We start from the raw sequence: 25,485 nt of genomic DNA on the forward strand, positions 1-25,485 counted from the left end.
GCCCCTTGTGCTATTGCAATGGGCCCTGATATCTTTCCTGTAAGCCCCATTTAAGTATTAAAAGGCTGCAGTTAAGATCTCCCTGTAGCCTTCTCTTTCCAGGCTCAACAATTCCAAGTCTCTCAGCCTCTCATAGGAGAGGTGCTCCAGCCATCTGATAATTTCTATGGCCCTTCCTTGGACCTGCTCAAATGTATCCATTCTTTCCTGTGCTGAGGATCTCAGACCTGGATGCAGTGTTCCAGGTGGGGTCTCATGAGAGCAGAGTAAAGGTGCGGAATCACCTCCTTTGACCTGCTGGCCGTGCTTCCTCAGCTTTCTATCCACCAGCCTCCCCAAGTCCTTCTCAGCAGTGCTGCTCCCTTTCTGTTCACACCCCAGTCTATATTCAGCTGGGCCGTATCCTTACTGGCCATACTGTATGGATTGGAAAGAGAGTGGAATGGAGATGGCTGCAGTATAACTTCCCTGTGCAGTGGTTTTCTCCTTGGAGTGCAAAGCCTTGGTGGAACTGAGCACACAGCGTAGGTGCCTTTGTCTCCAGCTGTTGGTGCTCTGGCTTTGCTTGCTTAGCAGGATCTAAGAAACCTGCTCTGGGTGAAGTCAAGAGATGGGAGGATGGAGAGAATTCCGTTTTGGCTGGTGAGGTCCTTCAGTTCATTTGTCAGTACTCATTTTACTGTACCAAGAAGATGGAGAAGCAAGATACCTTGTTGTAGGCTTCAGAATATTTACAGCCTTAGGGATGAGAGAGTGAGAAGCACTTCAGTAGCCCGGGTGCTTTGCGAGGCTAGTACAATTCAAGCAAAGCCACTATAATCAAATGATTGACAGTTCAAGTGTATCATTGAACTTATTTGACCGTTTCCTTAATAAGTAGCTTGTCTTATTTTCACTTGTCTTGTTACTTTGTTATTTTCTACCAGCATATATGAAATGTAAATCAATAGGAATTCAGGTGTGCTGCCTTGAAATTATAGAGCTTAGATGCTACAAAAACATTTCTTTGGAGTATCTATACCTATAAAGAGAAGGTGTTCTTGTGCAGACAATTCTGGAAATATAAAGTGCAAGGCAATTCACACTGAGTGGAGGCAAACTGCTTCTTTATCAGATAGGGTATATACTGGTATCTCCATTTAAACCAGAAGCGGGTGTGACTGGTTAGTTGACAAGACCAGAGAATCCTGGAGAGAGAAGAGAGCTGTTGGATACAAGTGATCTGTAAGGATACTCACTAAGTATCTGGAAAATCTTAACAAGGTTTTCATTTCTTTTGGATTTTCTGAGGAAGAGTATTTACAGTGTGGTTTCATTGAACTGTAAGACAAGCAAAAGCCTGAAGTTTCTCACCACAGTGAGAAAGGAGGGTCTTTTTAACGCCTGACTTCTTAAAGCTTTCAGAGATTTTTCCATTCCTGTCTCACCATTGTTTGAAATGTTCTGGGAAGACCAAAGCTTCTAGTGACAGCTTTCCTGGTGACATTTAGAAGCATTGCACAACAGACTTCTAAACTTAAACTCAGCTGTGGTTTTGTCTGAGAGAGGACACCAATATTGCATACAGGTCTTTGCATGTTTCTGCTGAATTGGGAAATAAGCTGGCAAAGTCCATGTACTGCATCCAGCATTCCTTTCAGTGAACAGTCACAGTATTCAGACTGGCCTGTGGTCACAGTCGTAAATGAGAAAGTTAAATGCATCTACGTTGGCAAGCTGCTACAATGAAAAAGGAGCTCAAAGCTGTGCAACAAATGTAAAATTAAGTCCACAAACTTCCAGCAAAAAGAAAGTGTTGCTTTTAAGTTACTCATGAAAATAGTGACTACTCCACCAGCTTGAATGATCCTGTCTTCATAAGCAGTCTGATAAGTTTTATGTAATTTAAGAACACTGTGATAGAAAAATAAAAGTATTTTTCTCCAGTCTGTGACTAATTAGCCCATGGGCGTTTTCTGAAAGCTATTGTGTTTTAACTGTCAATGGATCTCTTCAGTGAATGCAAAGGCAGTCCTGCTAAACAAAATAAGCCTGTTTGCACACTAAGGACAACTTCAGAAGGGAGTGATAAAGCCCCTGAAGGACAGAGACAGATTAAACCTGTGTTTTGGCTTGTGTTATGTCAGGCACATGCTATGGAAGAGCAGGGAGAGCAGAGGAAGTAACCTACTTAGTTTTGACCAAAACAAAACTTTGTTTTGAAAGAGTTAGATTGGCTTAGGCTGAATTGTCTCGGTGCTGATATGCCCTTTAAGTCCCACTGATTCACTGTTTGGAAAGTAGAGACTGTTATTGTTGTCTTGCATAACAGCTTTGAAGCTTTGGTTTACTCTCTGGCTTTGCTAGATTTCTTGTTTGTTTTCTTCTGTCTGTCTACAGGCAGTTGTCCTTCCTCCTTCCATCTTTTAGGCATGCTGCAGTAGCTGTGGCTCCTGCAGTGGCCATCTTTGCCTTTGTGTGTATGGGGGACTTCTATTAACTAATCTGAGCAAGCTGATTCTTCCCTGTTCAGCACTTCTGTACCCGTCTTCCGTCCCCAAGCACTCGTCAACAGCCTCTTTATATAAACCATTTCTGCAATTTCATGACTGTGAGTCCTGGCAGAACCGAGGTGGAAGCTATGACATCTCTGTGAATGACGGCAAACAAAATGGGAATTTTGGAAGCCCTTCCAGGTCCTGGAGTAAAGCAGCTTGGTTTGGTGATCCACCAGAAGGCAGAGTTCTGCTATGTTTCAGGGCAACCCGGGGGATATTAGCTGGACTGAACAAGTATTGACATCTTCTTCCTGAATAAGTGGGGCAATAAGAGAGCACCTTGTTTTCTCATATTCTAGCAGTGATTGACAGTGCTCTTTAAAAAAGCTGTTTTTTCAGTTGCTGAGCACTATCTTGTTTTGTTTCAGGTTTTGTTTTCTCAGTGAGGGGAGGGATGAGAATAACCACTTGAAAGACTGTAGTGTAGGCAAATTCAAATACTTCCTCTTGTTCCAGATTGTTGAATGCCTTATATAAGTTGGTGACATATGGAACAAAGATTCGTAATAATTGCATCTTTAAGAGGACTATTATGTTGCTAGAAGTACTGATGGCTGTCTGTTCAAGGCACTAAGTTTTACAGAAAGCCTGGTAATGTTTTGAGGGCTTCATTTTACCCCTAATTCATTCTTTCGGCTTGATAAAAACAAGACGTGTGCTACATGATCAAATTTATAATCTGGTATATTGAGTTGAAGTTAAAGAACCTTGGCTTCGGTAAATTATTATGCTTTAGCGAACTGAAAGTAGTCATGCTGATTTACAGCATGTGGGAATCTGACCCTAACTCTTCAGACTGCATAGTTAGATGTAGTTGTAGTGCACTCTTAACGGTAATGCTCTCTTTACTGGAGCTACTGAAAATGAAAATTAATGGAGGTATTGAAAAGGAATTCAGTAGTCTCTGCTGGAATGAATTACCCCACTGGAGTAAATGGTAAGAACCATTATTCTCTCTGTAGTACCTGTTGCATTTAAAACATAGCCTTGCTTGCTATGAAGCACAAGGCTTGAAACTGCACTGCTCGTCCTTCTGCCCCGAGGAAACTGCTGCTAAACTTCATTTGTTGCAGAGGTTGCTGGTTTGTTGCACCAGGCGAGTGGTAAAGTAAAAAGTGCCTATGCTGTCATCTTCCCAAGGGGTCCACTGAATTCCAACGGTTCTCTGGGGAAACAAAAACAAAGTCCTACTCTTGGTGCTTGTCACCCTGGAGCCATGACACATTTGGCTCTTGGAATCATCTACTAGCAATGCAGGCTCTGGCCAAAGCTACCACAAGGTACATGTCTTTTTGCCACCTGTGGGAAGCTGGACTTCTTGTGTGCACCTTCTGGACTTCTTGTTGTACCCTCTTGTGGCAGTCAGAGTTTGGGGCAATTGTGGCTTGTTGCAGTGTCATTGCAGCTAAGTCTGGATATGTGTGGTGGGAAGTGTTAAGGGGCGTGGTCCTGTCTTTTCAGAGATCTGCCAGTCTTTGATTGGCAGAAAATGTTGCTCCTTGCGGCTGCTGGGACTTGTTCAGGTGAAAAAAGAAGGATGTGACTACAGATGAGTTTCATTTGATGTGTGAAATACAGTAAAGGGTTGAAGGTTGTCATGTGAAAAAGGAGAATAGAGATTCTTGGGGTGTGGAAGTCTTCTTGTGAGTACAGAGACTTCACTTCAGAGTAGGAGTTAACTTACACTTTAGATACCTGATGAGGACTTTGTCCGTGTTTCTCCATCCTTTGCTTCATCTTTTTTTTAAAGATAACCTTTCTGAAATGATGTGTTTAGATAGAGATAATCTATAACACTTGGAGACACCTGTTGTTGAAAAAAACCAAACTGTTCAGTATTTAATTGGGTAGAAACTTTATTTTATTTCATCCTATAAAATTTTTGTGTGCTTAAGAAAATATATACAACATTCCCCTGGCCATCCAAGCCTAGTGCCAGAGTTAGTTGGTAACCCTAACCACAACCTTTTCTTAGCCTTGCTTTTCTGAGCATCTTAGTAGAAGACAGATGTAAACAAAGATATTGTGCATGGAAGGTTCCCACTGGAACTGAAAGTTGGCATTCACAACGTGTGAAATGCTAAAATAAAAACACACTGACTACATGCCTGGATCTGGGTGTCAGATAAAAGCGATAGAGGGAAACAATGAACTCAGTCAATGCTGCACATGGATATGTGGCAGTGTGGGGGATTGTGCTACACAACTCTTCCATTAACAGTCCACAACCTCCTCTACAAAGGCCAGTAGTGAGATGAGAGCTCACGCTGACACCAGCTGCTGAGGATTACAGAAGAATATTTCAACCTATCATTTTATTGCTCGGGGTGGTTGAATGTAAAGTGGTGGATGTGAAGGGCAGGAAAAGTACTCTTACAAGCTGCTGAGTCTTCAGTCAGCTTCTACAGATAGGCAGGAAAGGATCTTGGAGCTGTAATGGTGCATCCAGGGAAATATGTGCCCATTGTGTAATTGTCAAAAAAAGGCAACTTGAATGCTAGACTTTATTAGGAAAAGCCACCTCTGTGCCACAATATAAAATCAGTGTGCAGGTTCTCTGTGCAATGGCTGAGCTGCTGCTGAGTCCATAGGTGTCTGATGCAGCATTAGATCTTGAACATGGCGTTCTCCTTTCTCTATTTTTTTTAGTTCCCTTGTAATTCTTTCATGTAATCTGTGTGCATTTATGGGGCTTTTTGTAGAGGTTTTCCATTTATATAATACTCCTACATATATCAGGCCATCCGTTCTAGTAAACTCTCCAAGACAGGGACTTCTTCCAAGTCTTACATTTAACAAGATGCCTCAGAGAATTACTGCACTTAATTTAGTTGTATTTATATTCACATTAATAAGCTGGATATGTTCTTTAATGCATTGCACTTAAATTTTTCCAGAAATGAAAGATTTACTATGCTCTCATAGCTGGGAAAAAGAGTTCTGAGTTTCTAAGCCATTTGTGACTGATTTAATGGCTTGTTTCAAAAGCAAGAATAAGCCCTTTAGTCAACTAGGTCATTCAGAAATCTGTAACCTTTGTTGAAAGATTAGAAGAAACTTTGGCAGGCACTTGCTGGGAGTTGAAGTTGGTGAAAGTGAGCAGAATGCGAACGAGTTACGGCAGTCACAAATAATGTCAAACGAAATGAAATTATTATTTGCCAAGTTGTCCAGGCAATACTGAGGAGTTGTGGTGTTGTCATTTTATGTCAGAATAGGACACTTTCCCTGTGCTGGCTCTGTGATAGGCAATACCAGTTGGCCAAAGGAGTGTGTTGTTTCCTGGGAGTTACTGGAGCTTGCTGTGTGCCAGTGTGCACAAGGTGTGCTTGGAGAGAGCACTTGGCTGCAGGACTCACCTCTACTTCAGGTGCAGGAGCTGCTTCTTTTCGGGAGTCCTCAATGTGACCTGTGGCAATGATAATGTTGGTGGCTCCCATGTGAGTAGCACGGCACAAGCTGCAAAACCCAAGAGTGTTGGCACCCTGCACTGAGGGCAGCAGGAAGGGATTGTTGCAAGAAGCAGATTGTTACTGCTGCTTGTAGTGCTGGAGCAAGTTAATTTTGAGATCTAGAAACCTGAGGCAGAGGGGCAGGAGGTGACTGGCAGGAAAACAATCCAGACAACAGAGAGTTGGAGGAGGAATTGGAAGTCGCTTTGCAGGTGCTTTTGTTAAGTTCAAAGTGAGTGCTCGCTGTGAGTAGATCTACAGTAAGTCTTGTATTAAACTGGTCACACTTCCAGGAGAGTATCAAATCCATTTTGTTCTTGTGTTGATATTCCCTTATCCTCCCTGGAGAGCAATTTGATAGTTCTACTTATAAAAATGTTTAGCAAATGAAAAGTTAGACTTCATTGCTAAGGATAAAAGAAAAAATTAGATAAAACACAACATGTTAAAAAGAAATGTACAGATAAATTTCTAGACTTTTGCTGAGGACTCAGTGGTCTTTTCAAAGAGGGGAGAAAATTATGTGTTATAGCTGGTATTTCATGAGCAATTCTTACCCAGACACTATTTGCATGGGACACCAGTACATAGCTGGAGTCTCTACAGGGCATAATCCACTTTTTTCTTCTTCGTACTTTTGGATTCTGCTTTGAAATCTGTCTTGAGGACAGAGAGAAAAACATATATGTGGAAAAAGTGTGACATATTGGAGGGTGTAAATAGCCCTCATTTTTCTAGGGAATGTTACACAGCTCATGAGTTACAGTGATTCCCAGCTTTTATGTCCTGCCTTCCTGGGGAGGGCTGGAGCGAGATGTTTTCTGTTTCTTTTCAAGTGTATGTTGGAGAGCTACTTGGCTGTATGTTCCATGAGTTGCCATATGTACACATTGCCTTTATCTTTATTAAAACACCAAGTCAAACAGGATGTGGTAGGAAAAGTGGCCCAGGCTTTTGGGCAGAGACTGCTGTAAAGCCAGATCTTCTGCTCCCTGTGGACAGGGAGCAGCACTGTGATGACACATGGCTTCTTGTTGAGCAGTGGCAATATCTAATTTTTCACAAGAAGGAAGTAATTACTGAGTAGCAGAAGGCCTCAAGGTAAACTTGTCAAATATGATTGGTGCTGTATGCCCGACCAGGTGCTTGGAGAGACCATGTAAAGCCCCCTAAACCTTTAAGTAAATGTTTTGTACAGTGTCTGAAAGCTGCAATTGAAATTGCTTTGTTGTTGTTGACTTACACAACCCATAGATGTTTCTGCTTGTAGCTCATCACTGAGTTTGTATGGATCAAGAAATCCTCATCCTTTAAAGAGAACAGCCTGTCCTCTTCTTCTAAGTGCTTTTTCCTCAGAATTTTGAATTTCATCTACTGAAACTTTACACACAGTGTCTTCTGGCTTGTTTCTCCTAACAAAAGGTCACCCTTTAAAACCTACGAAAGCTCTCCTAGCTCTCAGAACTTAGGACTTAATTAAGTCTCTCTGGGACTATTGATACGAGTGTAGGATTCTGCCACCCCCCCTAATACTGTTAATGTTTCGGTTTCCTGCCATTTTGGGTTTATTTCTTTCTGTGTGGAATCTGCAAAATAAAAACAAAATGGTGACTTGTAGAAGTAATTTCACCTCCTCAGGAATGTGACAAGCAGAGGAGGAGTTGTGTGAGTAGCTCCTGAAAAACGTGTGAAAATCTTCCACTGTGAGTGTTACTGTCTATGTTTGGGCACTGCTTATCTCCCACTGTTTGTCTCCTGATATTCCTTAATTTGATTATTTGCAAATGCTTCAATTTTCTGGCTGACATTTTAGGAAATTAATTCTTTTCTGTCTTGTCTTCTTCTGTATGCGCTTAAACAATTAAAACCTTTATGCACCTTCCTATTTTGCTCCTTGTCTGGAACATTCATTCACTGTTTGGTTTTACTGCTTTTCTGAAGTTGCTGATTTAGTGTATTTTTCTGTGTCATGAGATGTTTCCTTAGCTGAACGATATGTTACTGTCTTCATGCTGGACCGTGTTTTGCTGGGCTTGTCACTGCAAAGAGAAAATTGTGGTATCATGTAGTGACTTGGGTTCTCTCAATAAGTAGAGAACATCTCTCAAGGTCCATGGAGGGAGCATCCCTTCCATCAACTGGTTCTTTGAATTCCCTGAGGTGTTTGTGTAGGGCTCAGTTAACTTGTGCATTGAGTTTGTGTGCGCTTAAATCTAATAGCCACTTGGAGAGAGTAGTCTTCCAGACTTCAGTTGCCTGCTGCATATTGCAGATCATAAAATTCCTGTGATCAATTTGCAGCACCATGCTCTCTGCTTTCCTTTCTAGCCAGCCTGCTTCTGAACTAGAAAAATGAGGGAAAACAGTGTTATTTCACTGAATTTCATTAGTCATTGCTGGTTCCTCCTTGGCTAGCTCTCACCTCTTTATGAAGTTCTTGACATCTGCCTGTTTATATTTGAAGCTTCATACTCTGCTTTTCATGGGCCAGAGCTGTGAGAACCTTTGTCATGATGCTTCTGCCTTCAGAGGGCATTTCCCCTCACCCAGCCAGGTCAGATAAGCTTTGGGCACCACTCTGAGACAGTGACGAGGTCACCTGAACAAGTGTCTGAGGCAGATGTCTTCAGGGTGTGAGTGGCAAATTTCAGATTATAGGTGGTAATGGGCAGGTAGCCTTTGACCCTTTTCTCCTGTAGATTCTGCAGACCTGCTCTCACAGCAAGCGGGTGACCTCCTAAGGGCATCAGTAGAAATATTGTCTGAGACCTAAGGAGAGAGCACGTTTAGTTATGCTGTCACTATATTACTGCTATGTCCGTGTTGAGATAACACATCAGTGATGAGGATTCACCAGTTCTCTGTGTGGAATCATACCTGTTTTCTGGAGCAGGAGATGCATCTTTCCTCTGCCTGAGCAATGACTTTGCTTACTTTGGTCTCCTCTGTGCTGATAGGCTGTGTGCTCCTTCCCACCATAAAGATCACCTCCAAATCTGTTGAGCATCTGCATTTGCAGCTGTAAGAATCCACTTTATCATCCTTTCTTTGACTGTTTCCTTCCCAGATCTGCCCTATTTAGTTGTCAACAGCCATAAACCTTAGAGATAAACGTAACATTTCATAGGACCCAGCAGAAGATTTGGGTCTGCTCCTTCCTGCTTTATTTCATCAGTGCAGTAATCATTCTGGGTTCAGAGATGGATGATGAATAACACAGTTTGTACACACTAGTGACTTGCAGTGCTTCTTTTTCTGACTTGCAGATTAATTTAAAAAACCCTTGTTCTTACTGCTCATACGAAGATAAATGCCAGTGGCAAAGGTGTCATCCTTTTTCGACTGTCAGAAGGAAAATTTACTTTGCATGTGCTGGCAATAAGCCATTTAGAGAAGTGGACCTGGATTTTATTGCTTCAGTTGGCATGGAAGAAGCAGTGTTGCACAATCAGAAATCAATGAGCTGGAGAAGGGGGAGGAGAGGAAATTGACTGCTTTTTGTGGCACTAGTGCATACAGTCGGTGGCAACAATGGACTGAAGATGGGAAGTTTGAAGCACTTGAGGGTGTTGTCAGATATTTGTGAAACTTAGGAAGTGGTACAGTGTGCTTATGAAAATCAGGGACGTGGGAAAACCCCCTGTGTACAGCCTGGGCAAGTGATCTTCTGCCCAGGTGCTGGGAGAGGTCTGAGCTTCCATGCAAGAGGGGAGGACCTGAGCATCTTCACAAGGCTTCACGCTTGAACTGTTAGAGGGTAATTCTGAAAGAAGGAGGACCTAAATCCATAGCTGCATGGCTTATTAGCTCGTAATTAATCAGCGGTGGTGGGGATGAAATAAAGAATCCCTTGTTTTCTTCACACAGCTTAATGTAATGCAAATTCATGGTAAGAAGCTGTGGAAAATATCCCCCTCATGAGAAATGATTTTTTCAAACATTGTCATGCTTGAAAACTTGCTTTGTGGAGCTTGGATGGTGTTATAAACCTGTAATAAAAGAAATAGTAAGTAACTATTGACTTCCAAAGCTGCTTATAATTGGCAACCTTTAATTTTGTCTCCTTCATCCATTACACTCAGTTTGTGACAATACTTTGTTTTCTCACATTTAAGTCACACGCACTAGCTTGTAGAATAATTCACTTGCAAACATGTCCATCTGCTTTGGCTACATCAAAGAGCTGGTTTGGACGGTTTAAAAATTCTTTTGAAATTTAAGAACTCGTTTTGATGCTCATGGAGAAGAGAGAGAGTGTGGGAGGACATGACTTGCAGTAGGCTTGTACTGTATTGGGATAAACTCTCCTTCCTTTTCCACTGCCAGCATATTAGATAAACGACTTGGAGTTCACACACTGCACAGGGTGTGACAGTTGTGTACATTCTTAAACCTAGGGGATAGCAAACGTGATTAAAAAGATGCATTCCTCATTGTATTTGACTCCATTTTGGGCTTTGTTTGATTGACTGCATTTCCTAAAGTCCCTTGCTTGTGAAGAATTGCTCACGGTTATTTTATTTCCACAGTTTGCAACTTCATGTCTCACGAAAAGTGCCTCAAGAATGTCAAGATACCGTGCTCGTGTATTGCTCCCAGCCTTGTAAGGGTGAGTAAAGAGACACTGGCTTGTCTCTTTCTTGGGATAATAGCACACATTTATCACTGATGAACATGGTGCAGTACAGCAGTGGTTTTTTTGATATCGTAATGCATAAATTGTGTTAGTCATCACTGAGGCTTCTATAGCTGCTCACAGGTGAAGTTACACTTCCTTTGAAAAGTCTCTGCTATGAGCAACTGTAGATAGTCTGTCTTCGAAGACCAGTTATTTTCATTCTTTAAATATTACTAGATGTTCTTACTGTGTGCCATTACCTGGAAGTTTCGCAATATTGGAGGGGAGTGACTGATGACAACTGCACCATGTGTCATACAGATGAACTGTGTACATCACCAGATTTTTTACTATTTTATATTACAGCTATTACATATTAAGCTGCTCTGCCTAGAAAAGGAGCTGTGTTTGTCTTCTACTGGTTGCTGCATGTTAAGAATCTTCTTGTTTATTGTGTCTAGAGAATAAAGTCTAAAGTCATTGCATTGTAAGTATAGGATTTAAAAGCCAAAAAAAGAGGGCAGGACTTCAATTGATCACAGTAGTTCTAAATTTATTTTGGTAAGTAATAAAGTACTTGCTTTCAGATGGCTTGTGACTTTCTCCCACAAGATTTCATGCGTAAGAGATTGATTTAAAGGGTGTGAAACATGAATCAACTTTACAGAAGATAATAGGATGCAACTAAGTTATTAAGAAGCTAAACTGAAGAGAAAACAAAGTGTGTTATCCACTTGGGAAAGGATGACAGAAGAGGAACAAAAGGGGAGAAGGACATGAGAAATTTACTAGAGAAGTAGTAAAACACTACAAATACCTTAAGGAGCCATATGCAAAAGTCAAATGAGACATGGCCGTAAAATCAGTCATGTTCATTACAGACCTTGCTGACTCAAATCACATTTATGGAAATCCATTGCGCAGACCTGTGAAGGGGAGCTGATTCCCTTCTTTGTGTCATAAAATATTTTACAAGTTCCTTTACATTGTGGAAACCTGTGGAGGGGGTGAGAGATGTGAAAGTTTAAAAACAATATACAATTTGAGTTACAGGGATTGGATAGAGAGAAATTATCCATTTGTTTTTCTTCAATATGCTTTGTCTAGGTGATAAAACTGCTACGCTTTGCTTTTTCTCTTTCTTGCTTTTCCTCTTTTCTTACATACTTTTCATCTTGAGAGGTGTCAAAAAGGTGTCTGATACATAGAAATTTGCCAGTGAAATAGTAATAAATACTGATGTAAGTCTTAGAACCGCCCATGGTAAAGGGACATGTAGGTAGTGAGAAATGCTTTTACTAAGAATTGGCATCTACTGCTGTGTCAGTATGCTGGCAATCAGTTATTGTAGCAAAAGGAATAGTGAATCAGATTATATAGGTATTTTTGCAAGGGCCTTTAGGGGGATGGCAAAAATCCAACTGGAAAACAGTAATTTAATTCAGAGTGCGAGTGTTGTAAACATTTATGACTGCTTCTTTTGTGGATTTGCTCTAAATTTAATTCATTGTTCAAAATAGTATTTGTTTCTTTGCTTTTATATGGTAAAAATCCTCCATTTAAACTTACTAGTGTTCCCATTTGCATCTGTTGTAGACGTCAGTGTAATTTTTTCTCTTTTGTCAGTCCCTGTAATCTATCTGCCCCAAAACATAACTTTTATCTTGTGATTTATCTATAAACAATAAACACAAATTGTACTACACAGCAAGGATAGTTATCTTGGTGGTGTTGTCAGTCTTTGAAACTGTTTGCAGTTCAGCGTTGCTGTGTTCGGACTCAAAGAGTCTTCTGTGTTTTCTGTCTTGAGCTGTAATGATTTTATTTTGAAAACTCTGGACTGTACTGTTCGTTCTGGACAGTCATGTCCTCCTTGACGTGGTCATCCAAGTTGCATTAATCCTGATCAGCTGTACAAGTGAAGTCTGCCATATGGGAGACGTCATTTTGCATGCAGGCTCTGTCAAAGCAAATACTGGACTTGGCATTTGCGTAAAAAATGTAACAGAGCAAAGAACAAATGACAGTCATTTATACAATTTGTAGAAAGTTTATTTTCCTAATCTCTCCTTTCAGATTATTTATTTATTAGAAGGTCTGACGTAGGAGGGAACACTGGTGGGATTTTTTTCTGGTAGTTCTTTCAGCTATGTCAATATTCAGTGTATTAGAGAAATGAGACTTCTTTTTTACTTGCCTGGATTTCATCTAGAGAAGATGGCAATTGTTAAAGCTCATCAGAGTGTGTGTCATTTGATACTAAGTCAACCCATCAGAGAATAATTTTTCAGCAGATGTTTTGTGGAAACTTTTATTCCTGACAGTAGGGTTTCCTTCCCAGGGTCAAGTAAAGGCCCGCAGAGTCACAAGCGTGCCACAACTGCATCCAGCCTCAGATCATTCGCGATGAATTCGTTCTTAAGGCTGACTTACAAATTTTTTTCTCTATCGTAAATCCTATCACCTGCATTTAGTATTCCAGAGTGGATCCAGGTCATGATGTTTCCCTTCATGGATCAGTCTTCTGAAACGCTTACAGGGCATATGATTTGTTCCACTGGTAAGGTCTCAGGAACTTTTTCAAATTCAAACTCTCTCTTTTGTACATTCCCATAAGTATTTGCCCACTTCTCAGTACGTGTTTTTTAAAAAAAAGGGAGGAAGGGAGGGCAAAAAATAATCCACACCCGAACACCAACATAAAACAAAATAACAGTAAAAACAAAACCTTTTGGGGGTGAAATGTGAAGTTCTGTTTTACCTCGTTAGGTTGGAGTGGAAGCTGTATTACAGAATCTTAGATTTGCTATGGAAATGTGTGTGTATTTTCTGTGTAACTGTTCTTGGAAAGCTAAATCGAAATGAGACCACATGAAAAATGGTTTAGTGAAATTCAGCATTTGCCATGCTTATTTTTCCTTGTTAGTGTGTTGGTGCATTGCTCTAATGGTGTCTAAACATTTCCATTTTAAGAAGGTTTTAAAGTCTGCTCATGAGACTTTGTTGTGTGCTGTTGTTCTTAAAGGCAGGTTGTCCAGAATGGAAAAATGCTAGTCTAGGTCATCAGCTTCTGAATCTTGTGCTAAAAATAAAACTTTGCTTTGTAAGGAAAGCTACTGCATTCATGGGCTGAAGTAAGGAATGGGAAGGCTGTGTTGCTTTCGGGGGTCTCTGCTCTTGCCCTTGTCTACCGACCTGAGTTTCTTCCTCTGGCTGCTGGGTCCATCTGTGTGCAGCATGGTTATCTGGATCAATTCCAATGATCTGAAAGTAGAAGATCTTTCTAGGAGGGCCCGTAGCAGTGGGATGAGGGGCAATGGCTTTAAACTAAAAGAGGATGTATTCAGACTAGATCTAAGGGGGAAATTTTTTACAATAAGGGTGGTGTAATACTGTCTCTGTTGCCCAGAGAGGTGGTAGATGCCCCATCCCTGGAAGGTTGGACAGGGCTCTGAGCAACGTGATCTAGTTGAAGATGTCCCTGCTCATTGCGGGAGAGTTTGGACTAGATGATCTTTAAAGGCTCCCTTCCAACCCAAGCTGTTCTGTGACTCTGTGATTTTACCTGGGCCCTTGCTGGGTAGCAGTGACCACCTTCTGTCAAGAAGGTCTCTCTCCAGTTCTCCAGCAATTGACCCATGCTTGTGTTGCTTCAGCAAGGCAGTTGCTTGGAGACAAACAGTCACATGGCATAATTTAAAATCCAAATGAGGGTTAAAACTGCTTGCTGGTAATCTTGGCACTGCACCAAGGTTTTCTCTTTTTTGTCCCTGAAGTGGAGCTTCAGAGTCTAAGGAAAGGAAGGGCTAGCACCTCCTAGTTCATAAACTCTTGAGAGTTTATTATGCTCTCTTGAAACTTGATCTGAACTCCCAGATGAGCTCTGCAGCTGTATCAGTGACTCTTCAGTTTCAGAAGCATTATGGGATGTCACTGTGTTTGTTTTAATTCTTAATCTCTATCTTGATAAGAGGAGATAGACATTGATTTCCTCTGTAGCAATAAAAGTAGGGAGTGAGTGACTTTTGCATATAATTTTTTCTTTACAATACAAAATATACTAGTCCAAGCAACTCTTAATTGCAGTGGAAAGCTTTTACACAAGTCTTACTTTTGAATAGAAGTATCATATAACTCTGGTTTGAAATAGTATGGGATGCATTATAGAGTTCCCATTGCAAAGCGTCCTTGAGACCTTGGAGTATGTAAGGCCAAATGTCTTGTCACAGAGATCTGTAGGATGGAGAAAAATAATCCTGGATACAGTGGGATAGCATATGGATGTGTGCATCATTCCCTTGTGTTAGCCCCAATTAAAACTTGGTAATTAAGTGTTTGATTTTTTCTCTCCTGTCCTGTTATATGCTGAGACACCATTTAACTTTTTATTCTTATCTCATTTCAGAACTACCATATGGCATACGTACTTACATTGCCTTTAAACACCAGACAATAAATCAAGTGCTCAGAGCAAGAATGTCAGTTTGGACACAAGTGATGAGCAGTTGATAGACATTATCCCTAAAAGGAGAAAGAAATAGAGGGCATTCCATAGCACGCAGTGTATTCAAGTTGCAGAAATATTTTGCTACTAAATCAGAGAGGTTTCAAACGATTCAAAGGGCTGTCTGTGATTACTGAGTAATAAGGAAGTAATTGAAAAGATGTCAGTAAGGGCAAAAGTTGAATCACAAAGTTGTTAGCTTCTCTCAGAGAACATGTAGTCTAGGCCTGGACAGAGCAGTCATGGGGTGTAGTGAGGTGTGTTCACCTTATCTACCTCCCTAGAGCAAAGGTTTATGGTGTTGGAGTGAACATTAGAAACTTTAGATAGGGACATGCTTCTACACTTAAACATCCATACATGTTTTTGTTTCAGAAACATAATTTTAATTTTTATCAGCAAATTTTTTTGGCCTTATGTTGAGAGCAGTCTTTCAGAATGACCGCTTGTGACTGCCCTTGTGGGCATCTAATGAAGATGGTTGCTTCCAAGCTGCTTGTACTTATCCTTAAAATGCTACAGTGTTTTTGAACTGCAAGCCACTGAACTTAAGTTAAATTCATTTTACTCAACCTTTAGAGGCTATTGTTGAGACTGTTAGTATCCTTCTTTCTGTGTACCCTTTCCTACTTGGAAGCTGTTCAGCCCCACACTACTTTAGGTCCTGCCACCCTGATTTCTTAACTTCTCTGGTGCAAGTCACCCTGATGTGATGGGCAAGGAGATGCATGGGCAAAATAATATCTAGACATAGACAAGTTTTAAGTTGGTAGTTCCTTTTCAAGACTGCACAAGACAGCAGCTGTCACGTTGGCATTTGGTTTATCTGTATTTCTCTCTTTCCCCTTTGAGCCTGTAAGTCTTTGCCTCATGATTCAAGAGGAAGCTTTCTTCTGCCTGAGCTGGTACAAAAGAAGTTGCTGCTGAGTGAAGAACAGGCCTTCCTGGAGCTGTATTTTTCCCGTGCTGAGGCATCCTGAAGGCTGCAGATCAGTAAGACGCCCTGGCCTGACTATGCACAAATCAGAGTGTCTGGAATGTAGCTCTGTACAAAGTGACTCCACCTTAGTGGAAGAGTACTTGAATTCATTATAGATTTGGTCACATGCTTTATATCTTGTGACATTTCAGTATGAGGAACAATTTTAAAGGGCGCTATCAAAAGAAAGCAATTCTACTCTTTGTTTTTCTTCCAAAGTTTGGATTTTAAAAGCAGTTTGTTGCTGTTCTTTTCGGTTAATGCAGAACTGCTGTGCACTTGCACAGATTGCACCAAAGGAGTTAGAATCTAAGTCTTAGGTTTCCATAGGATCAAATTTTATTACAGGCTGATAGGAGCATTTTACAGATACATATTACATTCTCTAATGCCTTGCATTCCTTAACAGATGGCAGGAAATAGAACAGAAACCAGGAGTATCTTGTCTGGGAGTGCAAAGTCATTCTGGAGATCATGCTGGAGTGTTACCATTATACTTTCTGTTGATATGCTTCTGATCAATATTGTAAGGGCATTTAGATGTCATTTAATGGTATTACTAGAAGAAATTTTCTGTATTTTTCTGTGGAAATCGATTTTAGTGGTTTTCATAGGGTAATTTAAGTAGTTGGATTGGAAAAGTGGTTTTAAACTCTCATAAATTATTAACTTTTTCTCAGTAGGCCACCTTATGCTTCTCTGCTGTACTTATGCAGGTAGATATAAACTAGGCAATAATATGTAACATTCTGTATTCTTTCATGATGTTTCACTGGCTTTTCCAGTCTGAGTTTTAAATACATATTTTTAATATATATTTATATATATATTAGGTGCTTGGAACTTGTTCAGCAATCAAAAAATGTTGGGAGAAACATTATGTAGTTGAGGTGTTTGTTACGTTGTACTTGCTCTTCTTCCTTTTGTCTTTTTCCATCTTATTCCCATCCCATTTCCCATCTGGCTCTACATTGCTTTTATACCTGTCATCTTCTAAAGCATGTTAGAAAGACCACTCACAACAAACAAAGTTTCTTTGGCTTGTTTCATAAAGAAAGGAACTGAAGAAACATTTTTTTTACCTTTTTTCCCCTTTTCCACCCCCCCACTTAACATTTCAGTCAGTAAGTTGTTCCCTTCTTTTTGACAGTGACTTGAGACTTCAGACAGTTGCCACCGTGGTCTGCACAGCTGAAGAATTTAGACTTGATCTCCTTCCCTTGAGTTTTCTAGAGAAGTACAGTCAGACTCTGAATAAGTTTGCCTTCTGTCAAAGTCCCTTCTCACAGTTTTTCCCAAAATAAACACTGTCTTTCACATGTCCTTTTTCTTCAGCAGAACCTTTCTGTGACAATAATGAAAAGCCTGCATTTCTAAGCTAGCCTTAAGATAAAGTAGCCAGACTCATGGCCAGAAGCCCTGTGTTTCTAACTTGGGTTGTTGAGGGGGTTGTATGCTCTTGCTGGGTGTCCAAAGCAGTTTGTTCACCACTTTGGAGCTAAAGGAGGTCTCCCCTGTGTCTGATTTCAGGGGGAATTCTCCCTTGGCCGGCTGCATAGTGCTTGAGGCTGTGGCAGGGGTAGGGCAGTTAAAGACGACACTTGAAACCTGAAGATGGGTTGGGATGTGCAGAAAAGCTTGCCTGAAGAATGCAACCAGGGCTTTTCAGTACTCCCCTCAGTTGCAGTGTCTGGGTTGGGTTGTGCTCACACTGCCATTTCTTACCAAGTTTCTGCACATGAATTCATTGTGTAGGATGAATTTTGTGCGAGTGGCCTTCTCCCACCAAACTTTTATTTTTGGAGCAGCTAGAGTGAGAAGACAGCTCTGGCACTTTACCTCCACAATAAGTGAGCCCAGGTAACTTGTATGTCACTGTACAGAGTGGTTTGTTTCTTCCTTCTCTTGAAGAAGTAGCACGGTGGGCAAAGATTATGAGCCTTAAACTTAATCTGAGGTAGTTTGATTGAAGCTCCTTAGGCTTTCCAGGATCATTTTCTCCCCCAAGGATATATATTCTTTTTGTAAACATACATTATATGACTAGAATATTCTGATTTAAAAAAAAAAAATGTAAGCCAGCTATGAACTTCATGTCAGTTAGAGGTGGAAGGCTGCAGAGAATGAAATTTGGGTTTGGGATGGTGGGAGTAGGATATGGACCCAAAAAGAATGGTTTGGCTGTATTTTTAAACCCCCAACTTGTACATAAAGTTAAAATTTGAAGCTTTTGGAGGCAGTGCTGTTTTGTTATATATCATACTGGAGATACTCATATGAAATCCTTTATGTAGTCTGGCTCAGCCCAGCTTGGTGAGGAGCCTGGGATCTGAATGGGCAGTTTCCTGGTCAGTCAGGGACCAAGGATTCCTCCAGACAATACGGTCTGCTGGGGCAGTGAGCTGGTGACTCCGTTTCCGTGGTCAGCTGCTGTGCATAATCCTGTTCGTGTTTGGTAACACAAGCGTATCTCGTGCTTCTCTTCATCCTCTTTTATCTCCCAAAGCTTAATTCTGAGGAGCACTGGAGGAACCACATGCTTTGCAGTGTGGGCGTTACTGATTTTTCTTGATTAAACTTCCAGCATTGCTCTTTTCTCCTTGTGTTGCACCTGGCAAAACTATCTCACTTCTTTCATTGTGCATGCTTGAATTACAGGATTGTTTGGTGTAACTGTCCCCACACTTTCTGAGGCTGAAATTCATGTGGGAATTAGATGTTTATAACTGGAAGCAACTCCTTGGGTCATCAGATTCCGTATTCACAGTATGTGTCAGATTTACTGCTAATAGTTCTCAGGAAAACCCCAATATACAAGGAAAAAAGTGCAAATCCTGATGTAAAAAGCCTTTCAAGGTTATTCCAGTATATCTGAGAGGAAAACCTGTGACTACATGTATCTGAAGTCATTATTACCAACATTTTACTGGGAATGATTAATTTCATTTCACGCCTAAATAATAATTTGTCTGACTTTATCAGAAATACAACCACAAGATAAATATGATGTGTTCATTACAGCAAGAAGGGCATGTGAAATGCATAATACTGAATACCTAAATCATGGCAAACTTCTGTGGAACTCATTTGGATTCTAGGACTTTAAACATGCAGTTATGTTCCTTCCTTCATGTGAATGTCACTAGCAAAACTGTGCATCTTGTAGGAAGAATAGTCTCTAGAACAGGTATAAAGCTCAAGTATGTTTCTTATTCTTCACTTTGCTTCTTTTGTCTGTTGTTCCTTTGGTACTATCACTTCCCAGCTTCATTATTAATCACTAAGCGAGAAAAAAGCCATTTTAAGATAAGTGAATAGTATCCCAGAAACACATTTGCCAAAACTGTTGGTACAGAAAGCTCTTGCAAGAGAAAATTGTAGTGTATCATTTTCCACCTGCAGTCAAGAGGAACCTCAGTCTGGATGTACTTCAGGAGCTGGATCTCTGTCCCATTCAGGCTTTGAAGCTTTGGATAAGGCAGAGAAGACCAACCAATGCTTGTGTCCTGATCAGCCAGTTGGCCAGGCTGTATTTGAAGAAGAAGTGAAAGGCATGTGGAGATCACTGAACTGTGGCAGCACTGAGGTTTTAAAAACTGTCTTGCATGTGTCTTTAGGGTATTTTGTTAACCGTGCAGTTATTACTCTTTAATTGTCCTTGATTCAATTAAGAATGCTTAGAAGAGCAACTGCAATTACAGGTAGGTCCCAAAGGAAGCCTTTGGATTCATGTTGCTGTGAATCATCAAGAAGCTGATCAGCAGTTAAAAATATATACAATACATATTAATTCCCAAGAATTTTTTTTAAAGTTACATTAAAGTATTTAAAATGTGTTTATAAGTGTGATTATTTCTTAAAGGACGATTCACCTGTCTATTTATTCTTGTGCTTAGTTAAGTTTACATTGTATATACTGCCCTATTACTGCAAGATAAAGCTTCTGTGCAAGCTTCTATGAATTTTAACTGACACTTTGAAAGTTGAAATTTATGATGTCTTATGCATTCTTCACTGGCAGGTTCCAGTTGCACATTGCTTTGGGCCTCCAGGACATTACAAAAGAAAATTTTGCACTGTGTGCAGGAAGTCCCTAGAGTCACCTGCCTTTCGATGTGAAGGTAACTTAAACCCTACTTGTACGGCCATCTGCGTGTCACCCAGTAACCCACACTTGCCTTACACTGCACACCTCGAGGGTGTGTGTGTATACACAAACATCCACTCGGTGTGCTTCAGAAACTTTTGGTTTCTTTATTGTCCGTACATTGATCGTGGGAAGGTAAACTTCAAACTAACGATTAATAAATCAACCACCTTCAGTAAACCACAAACTTTGTCAAACCTGTATGCTCTTTTCATCTTTCCTCCAATTTACTTTGAGCAAGTCTGGGGTGGTGATGGTGTATGGTGAATCCATGTGAGATGTGTGAAGAATGAGGAGCTATTATGGCAAAAGTAAGATTTGTCCTGTTGAGGTAATTTATTTCTGTTTCCAGTGGAAGCTTTTGATGCAGAGAATCATCAGGTATTCGTATTTCTGGAAAAGAATGTAGAATTTCCTGTGTTACTAGTCTCAGATATCTGTTACTTGTAATGAGGATGAGGTACCTTCAATGGAAAGATATTTGAAAATATTATTTGTCAAAATAGTACTGCTCTGAGTGTTCTGACATGGATTCCCTGAAAAAACAGTAATTAAAGAAATCACCCAAACACCAGATTTTTTACTTGAAATACATGTTGGCATGAGTACATGACTGATTTTGATGTAGGACAGCTCCTTAATTCTCCCTTGTCTTAAATGTCTATTAGCTATTGTTCAGCTGTTGGGTTGTGAGGTTGAATAGAATTTACTGTTTATAGGAATATTACCTCTGAACTGTTTAAAAAAAAAAAGTCTTATGAATGAAGAACCAATTCTGCAGGGAATTTAGTTGCTTCCAAAACTGCTGTTTTGGTAAAGATGATGTCTTATTTAATATGATTTTCTATGTGTATGTGTAGGGGAAGCACTCCTCTTTTGAACAGGGCGTTTAGATTTAGAATGGTGCAGTATTTCTGTTTCTGCTTTTGTCTGTTGTGTTGCATAATGGAGCCAAACTGTTCTTCTGACTGGTGGGAATATGTCACCTAATATAGTTACCATGTGAGCTGGAGAGTTTGGTAGGATGTTCAGTGAGCTACAGGTACCACAGAGAATTTTCTAGTGATCTGACTTAATAAGACTCAGAACCTGTGTGGCATGAGATAAACCCAGAAATTTGAAAAGAAGATAATTATCACTAATTATGCCCTGTTAACTGTTGCAAATAGCTTTAGTTTAGTGATTCAGTTTAGTTAAAGCTTTCTAAATTTTGCTGTCATATTCTTACTCTCTTAGTTCTACCGCATTAGCATTGTATCCATCTGTTGTGGTTTGACCCGAGCCAGCAGCCAAGCACCACACACAGCCCCTTGCTCATTGCCCCACCAGTGGGATCAGGGAAAGAATCAGAAGGGTAAAAGCTGGAAAACTCACAGGCTGAGGTAAAGACAGTATGATATGGAATGCAAAAGCCACATACATAAGCAGAGAAAACCAAACAATTAATTCCCTGCTTCCCAAGGGCAGGCAGGTGTTTTGCATCTCCAGGAGAGCAGGGTCCCCTCACGCCTCACAGTGACTTGGGAAGACAAATGCCATCACTCCAAACGTCCCCTCCTTCCTCCTTCTTGCGCCCAGCTTGAAACACTGAGCAGGATGTCAAATGGTCTGGAATATACCTGTGGCCAGTTTGGGTCACCTGCCCTGGCTGTGTCTCCTCCCAGCCTCCCATGCACCCCCGATCTCCTCACCAGCTTGGCAGTATGAAAAGCAGAAAAGGCCTTGGCTCTGTGTAAGCCCTGCTCAGCAATAACTGAAACATCTCTGTATTATCAACCCTGTGTGCAGCACAAACCCAAAACACAGGCCCATTCTAGCCACTGTGAAGAAAGTTAACTCTACCCCAGCCAAAACCAGCACACAAGTGCAAAGAAATATTTTTTCAGATGTTTCTATTTAAGTGTTTGTAAGCATGAAACACATGAAATCACATGTTGTATTTAGGTATTACAGATGCACAGAAATTTTTTTATCGTTCATTGAAGATTCTGAATTGCTTTCTTCACATGGATTTGACAGTTTTACTATTCTGTGTGGCGTGCCTTTTTTGGTAGCCCTTTTTTTGAATACCAGTAAGTTTACAATTTGTTTCTCTGATAATTTTTTTAAGGTGTATCTTAAAAGGGGCAGCTGAAGTTCATAAAATGCACAAGTTTCTTCCTTTATTCTTCAAAAATGCTTTTAGAATTTGTTTTAGAAGTCTAGTGTTTTAAGCTGTAGAGCTTTTAAATCCAGATGGAGATATTGAATGTTCTTCCATATTTTTGTTTACTTCTAATGACTTAGCTTAATACTACAAATCTACACTTGTTTATGATGTTCATGTCTGATACTAAAATTAAGAACTTTTCCTGGACTCTTTACTATAATTAAGATTAAAAAGAGGGTTAAGATGGAATTACCTTTTCTAAGCAAATGATTGACATCATTACATGTACTTGTAAAATCATTTTAGTCACTTGTTTTGCACTGTTTATGTCTTAAAATAAAATAAACCTTCTTGAAAGGAAATAAAAGGTTTCACCCACATAAATGTTGTGGGTACACAGTGGGGGATCTGTTCTCAGAAACGAGCATGCATGTGTATTAACCCATGGTCAAATAAATACATACACTTCATTGGTAAAAGTTACAATAGTTGGACTCCAAGTTCTGCTGCCATTTACTGAATGCTTTGGTTAGCTGTTTTTGCTACCAGGTTTCACTGGTGTCAGTTGAACCTGGACTCATGACAGTGAGAGTTGCTCTTCCTTTTATTTCCAAGAAGCGGGGATGGAAAGTAAAAAAAAATAATTTTTTTGGTGCTGAATTCTTTACAAAAGTTTCTTGTTAAGCATTGACCAGGAGCAGCAGATTTACTGGCAGTTAACATTGTAAAGGTTCTTGTTCCAAGTTTACGAATCTGAAATTAATCAGTTTGGGTTTTTTGGCAATCAAAAGAACTTTCATAACTAGTTTGAATAGAAGATCGTCATTCTGTTATGATTTTTAAAATTATGCAGATTATGGAATGTCTGATGAAGATGAAATTTCTTTTTGTACGACCTCTGATCTGACTTGATCTTTACGTTCAAAAACGTCTTCTTTCCTACAGCAGGATAGTACCTTAAGGGATTAACTCCTATGACACTCCCACCCTTCATATGAACATATTTTTTATTAATTCTGGGGTAGGGTTAGTGCTAGACAGCAGATGGGAATTAAACCAAGGGTAAAAACCCCTCTTTGTTGTTACAAAGTATAGCAAAGGGCAGTGCATGCCTGTGTTGGCAGAATTAACAATAAAACCCCTAATGATTTTGTAAATTCCTTGAAGTTGTGACTTCATCTACAGACACTTTTACCATTAGCAAGAATATGACTCAAAGCATCTAGTTTGCCTGGTAGTTCAACTGGAAAAACTGCAAAATACTCCTGTTAAATCTATGAACAGGGAGAAATGTGAATGGAGGAGGGACTGTGCCCCAGCTCAGAGAGAAGTTCTTGAGTGCGGTGAGGACTGAGCATGGGGAGCTGTGTATGTTTGTGGTTGATTTAGTCATGAGTCTTTGCATTGGTGTGGTGGTAGATTATGTCTTCTGTGAGGTTAGAATAACAGTGTTAATTCTGCTCACCTGTGGAAGAGTCCAGAGAGATTTCAAATCAGGTATTATTCTCTATGTAAATTAACAACCTTGTTTTCAAGATACTTTCAGGTAATGTGCTAGTGTGTGCAGCTGCCACTTTCCAAGCTTCAGGTTACAGTTCTCGTATTTTTGTGATATGCTTGGAGGAATAACCTGTTTGACCCGAACTGAAAAAATATTTGAAAAACTTGATGCTTGCTCTTGCTTTCATTTACTCGATAAAAAATCAGATGCCTTCCCAGCGCAGTACAAGTATTTACAAAGCAGCTACAGGATGGAGGATCTTCTTCATCCGTCTCTGTCTCTGGGGCCCATAGAGAACCCTCCTAACTCTTGAATTGATGAAACTAAGCATTGAGATCTTTCAGTTATTGTTTTGGATGGTTGTTTTGTAACTCATCCTTTGTATCCTAACTGCAGATTCTTTTCTTTCATATCTGGTATTTCATGTCAGCTTTTAAATAATGAAGGTACTTTAAAGCCAAAACTTGCCTAAACCTTTACAGGATTCACTAAAACTTCTTCCATCTGCAGGACCTACAATATTTTGGAAGGCAATGTTAACCTGACTTAGGAGAGTGCTCTGAAAAAAATATTTCCTTTTTTTGACAGTGAAATGGTGATTTACCTTATACATAGTGACTGAATCAAACTAGCCTTCAGGCACAGGTATATTGGGGTAGGCAGCACTTCCTGAGAAACTGCAAGACAAAGCCAAGCAGTTGAACACATTTAACTTGCTGTAATTTGAGGAAATAGGACAAGTGCTGCTTATGAGCAAAATTAGCTCAGCCTTTCCTTTATCTTTGCTGCATCTTTTTGACAGAGGAAGTGGAGGAACACACAGAACAATGCTGGTAAACTTCTTTATTGTCTACCTTTGCTGAATGTAAAGAGCATGAAGGAGAGAAAGTATAGTGTGAAAAGGGTAGTGGAGGAATATTGAAGGGAGGGAGGAAGGAGATGCAGAAAAAACCTGGGATTTCCAGCCTAAAGTTTTCTTGTTTTTGTGCTTTTAGTTTGTGAGCTACATGTGCACACAGACTGTATCCTGTTTGCTTGCAGTGACTGCCGGCAGTGTCACCAGGATGGGCACCTGGACCATGTAAGTGCAGATGCTTCTGCAGGGGAAGGTGGTCATGCATTCTGTGGACTAGAGAAGGAGCAGTCTTGGTCTTTACTTTCACATGCTGCCAGTTGTCAAAGCACTTTTGTTGCTCATTGGGAGGCAAAGGACATGTGTGACTTCAGAATATATTACAAAGAGTGAGATGAACTTAAATGGTGATATAGGCACGATGCTTTTGACCTCTTGCTGAAAAGTCTGTGGAATGTGTACAACATCCAAACTAAAATTTAAAAAAAAAAAAAAATCAAGCATCTTATATAAAAGTTTGTTTTGCAAAAGCTGGCATGGAACTCCTCTTTTTTCCTGCATGTTGAGCTGTTGGCTGCATTGCGTCCCTGGCAAACATTCTCTTGCATGTCCTCAAGCTTCCTGCAGCCTGACTAAGGCAAGACTGCCTGTTTTCTTATCTTCTCACAGTACAGTAGATACAGAATACTGATATTTCAGGATTATTTTAGAAGAACTTTTTTTTAGTGGACTGTGAAGGAAGAAC

General features: G+C 40.2%; 1 protein-coding gene across 1 annotated transcript in view; it reads left to right on the forward strand.

Moving 5' to 3' along the window:
• Positions 1-25,485, forward strand: part of DGKQ (diacylglycerol kinase theta) — a 110,025-nt gene that overhangs the window by 32,927 nt on the left and 51,613 nt on the right. The window contains exons 3-5 of the mRNA XM_042023383.1: positions 10,519-10,598; positions 20,112-20,211; positions 24,883-24,968. Coding sequence (XP_041879317.1) covers positions 10,519-10,598; positions 20,112-20,211; positions 24,883-24,968 — 266 coding nt within the window. The remainder of the gene's footprint in view (positions 1-10,518; positions 10,599-20,111; positions 20,212-24,882; positions 24,969-25,485) is intronic.

Source organism: Corvus kubaryi, unplaced genomic scaffold, assembly GCF_017639235.1.
Source record: "Corvus kubaryi isolate FWS band 111438036 unplaced genomic scaffold, C.kubaryi_AGA036_p1.0 37249, whole genome shotgun sequence".
Lineage (NCBI taxonomy): Eukaryota > Metazoa > Chordata > Aves > Passeriformes > Corvidae > Corvus > Corvus kubaryi.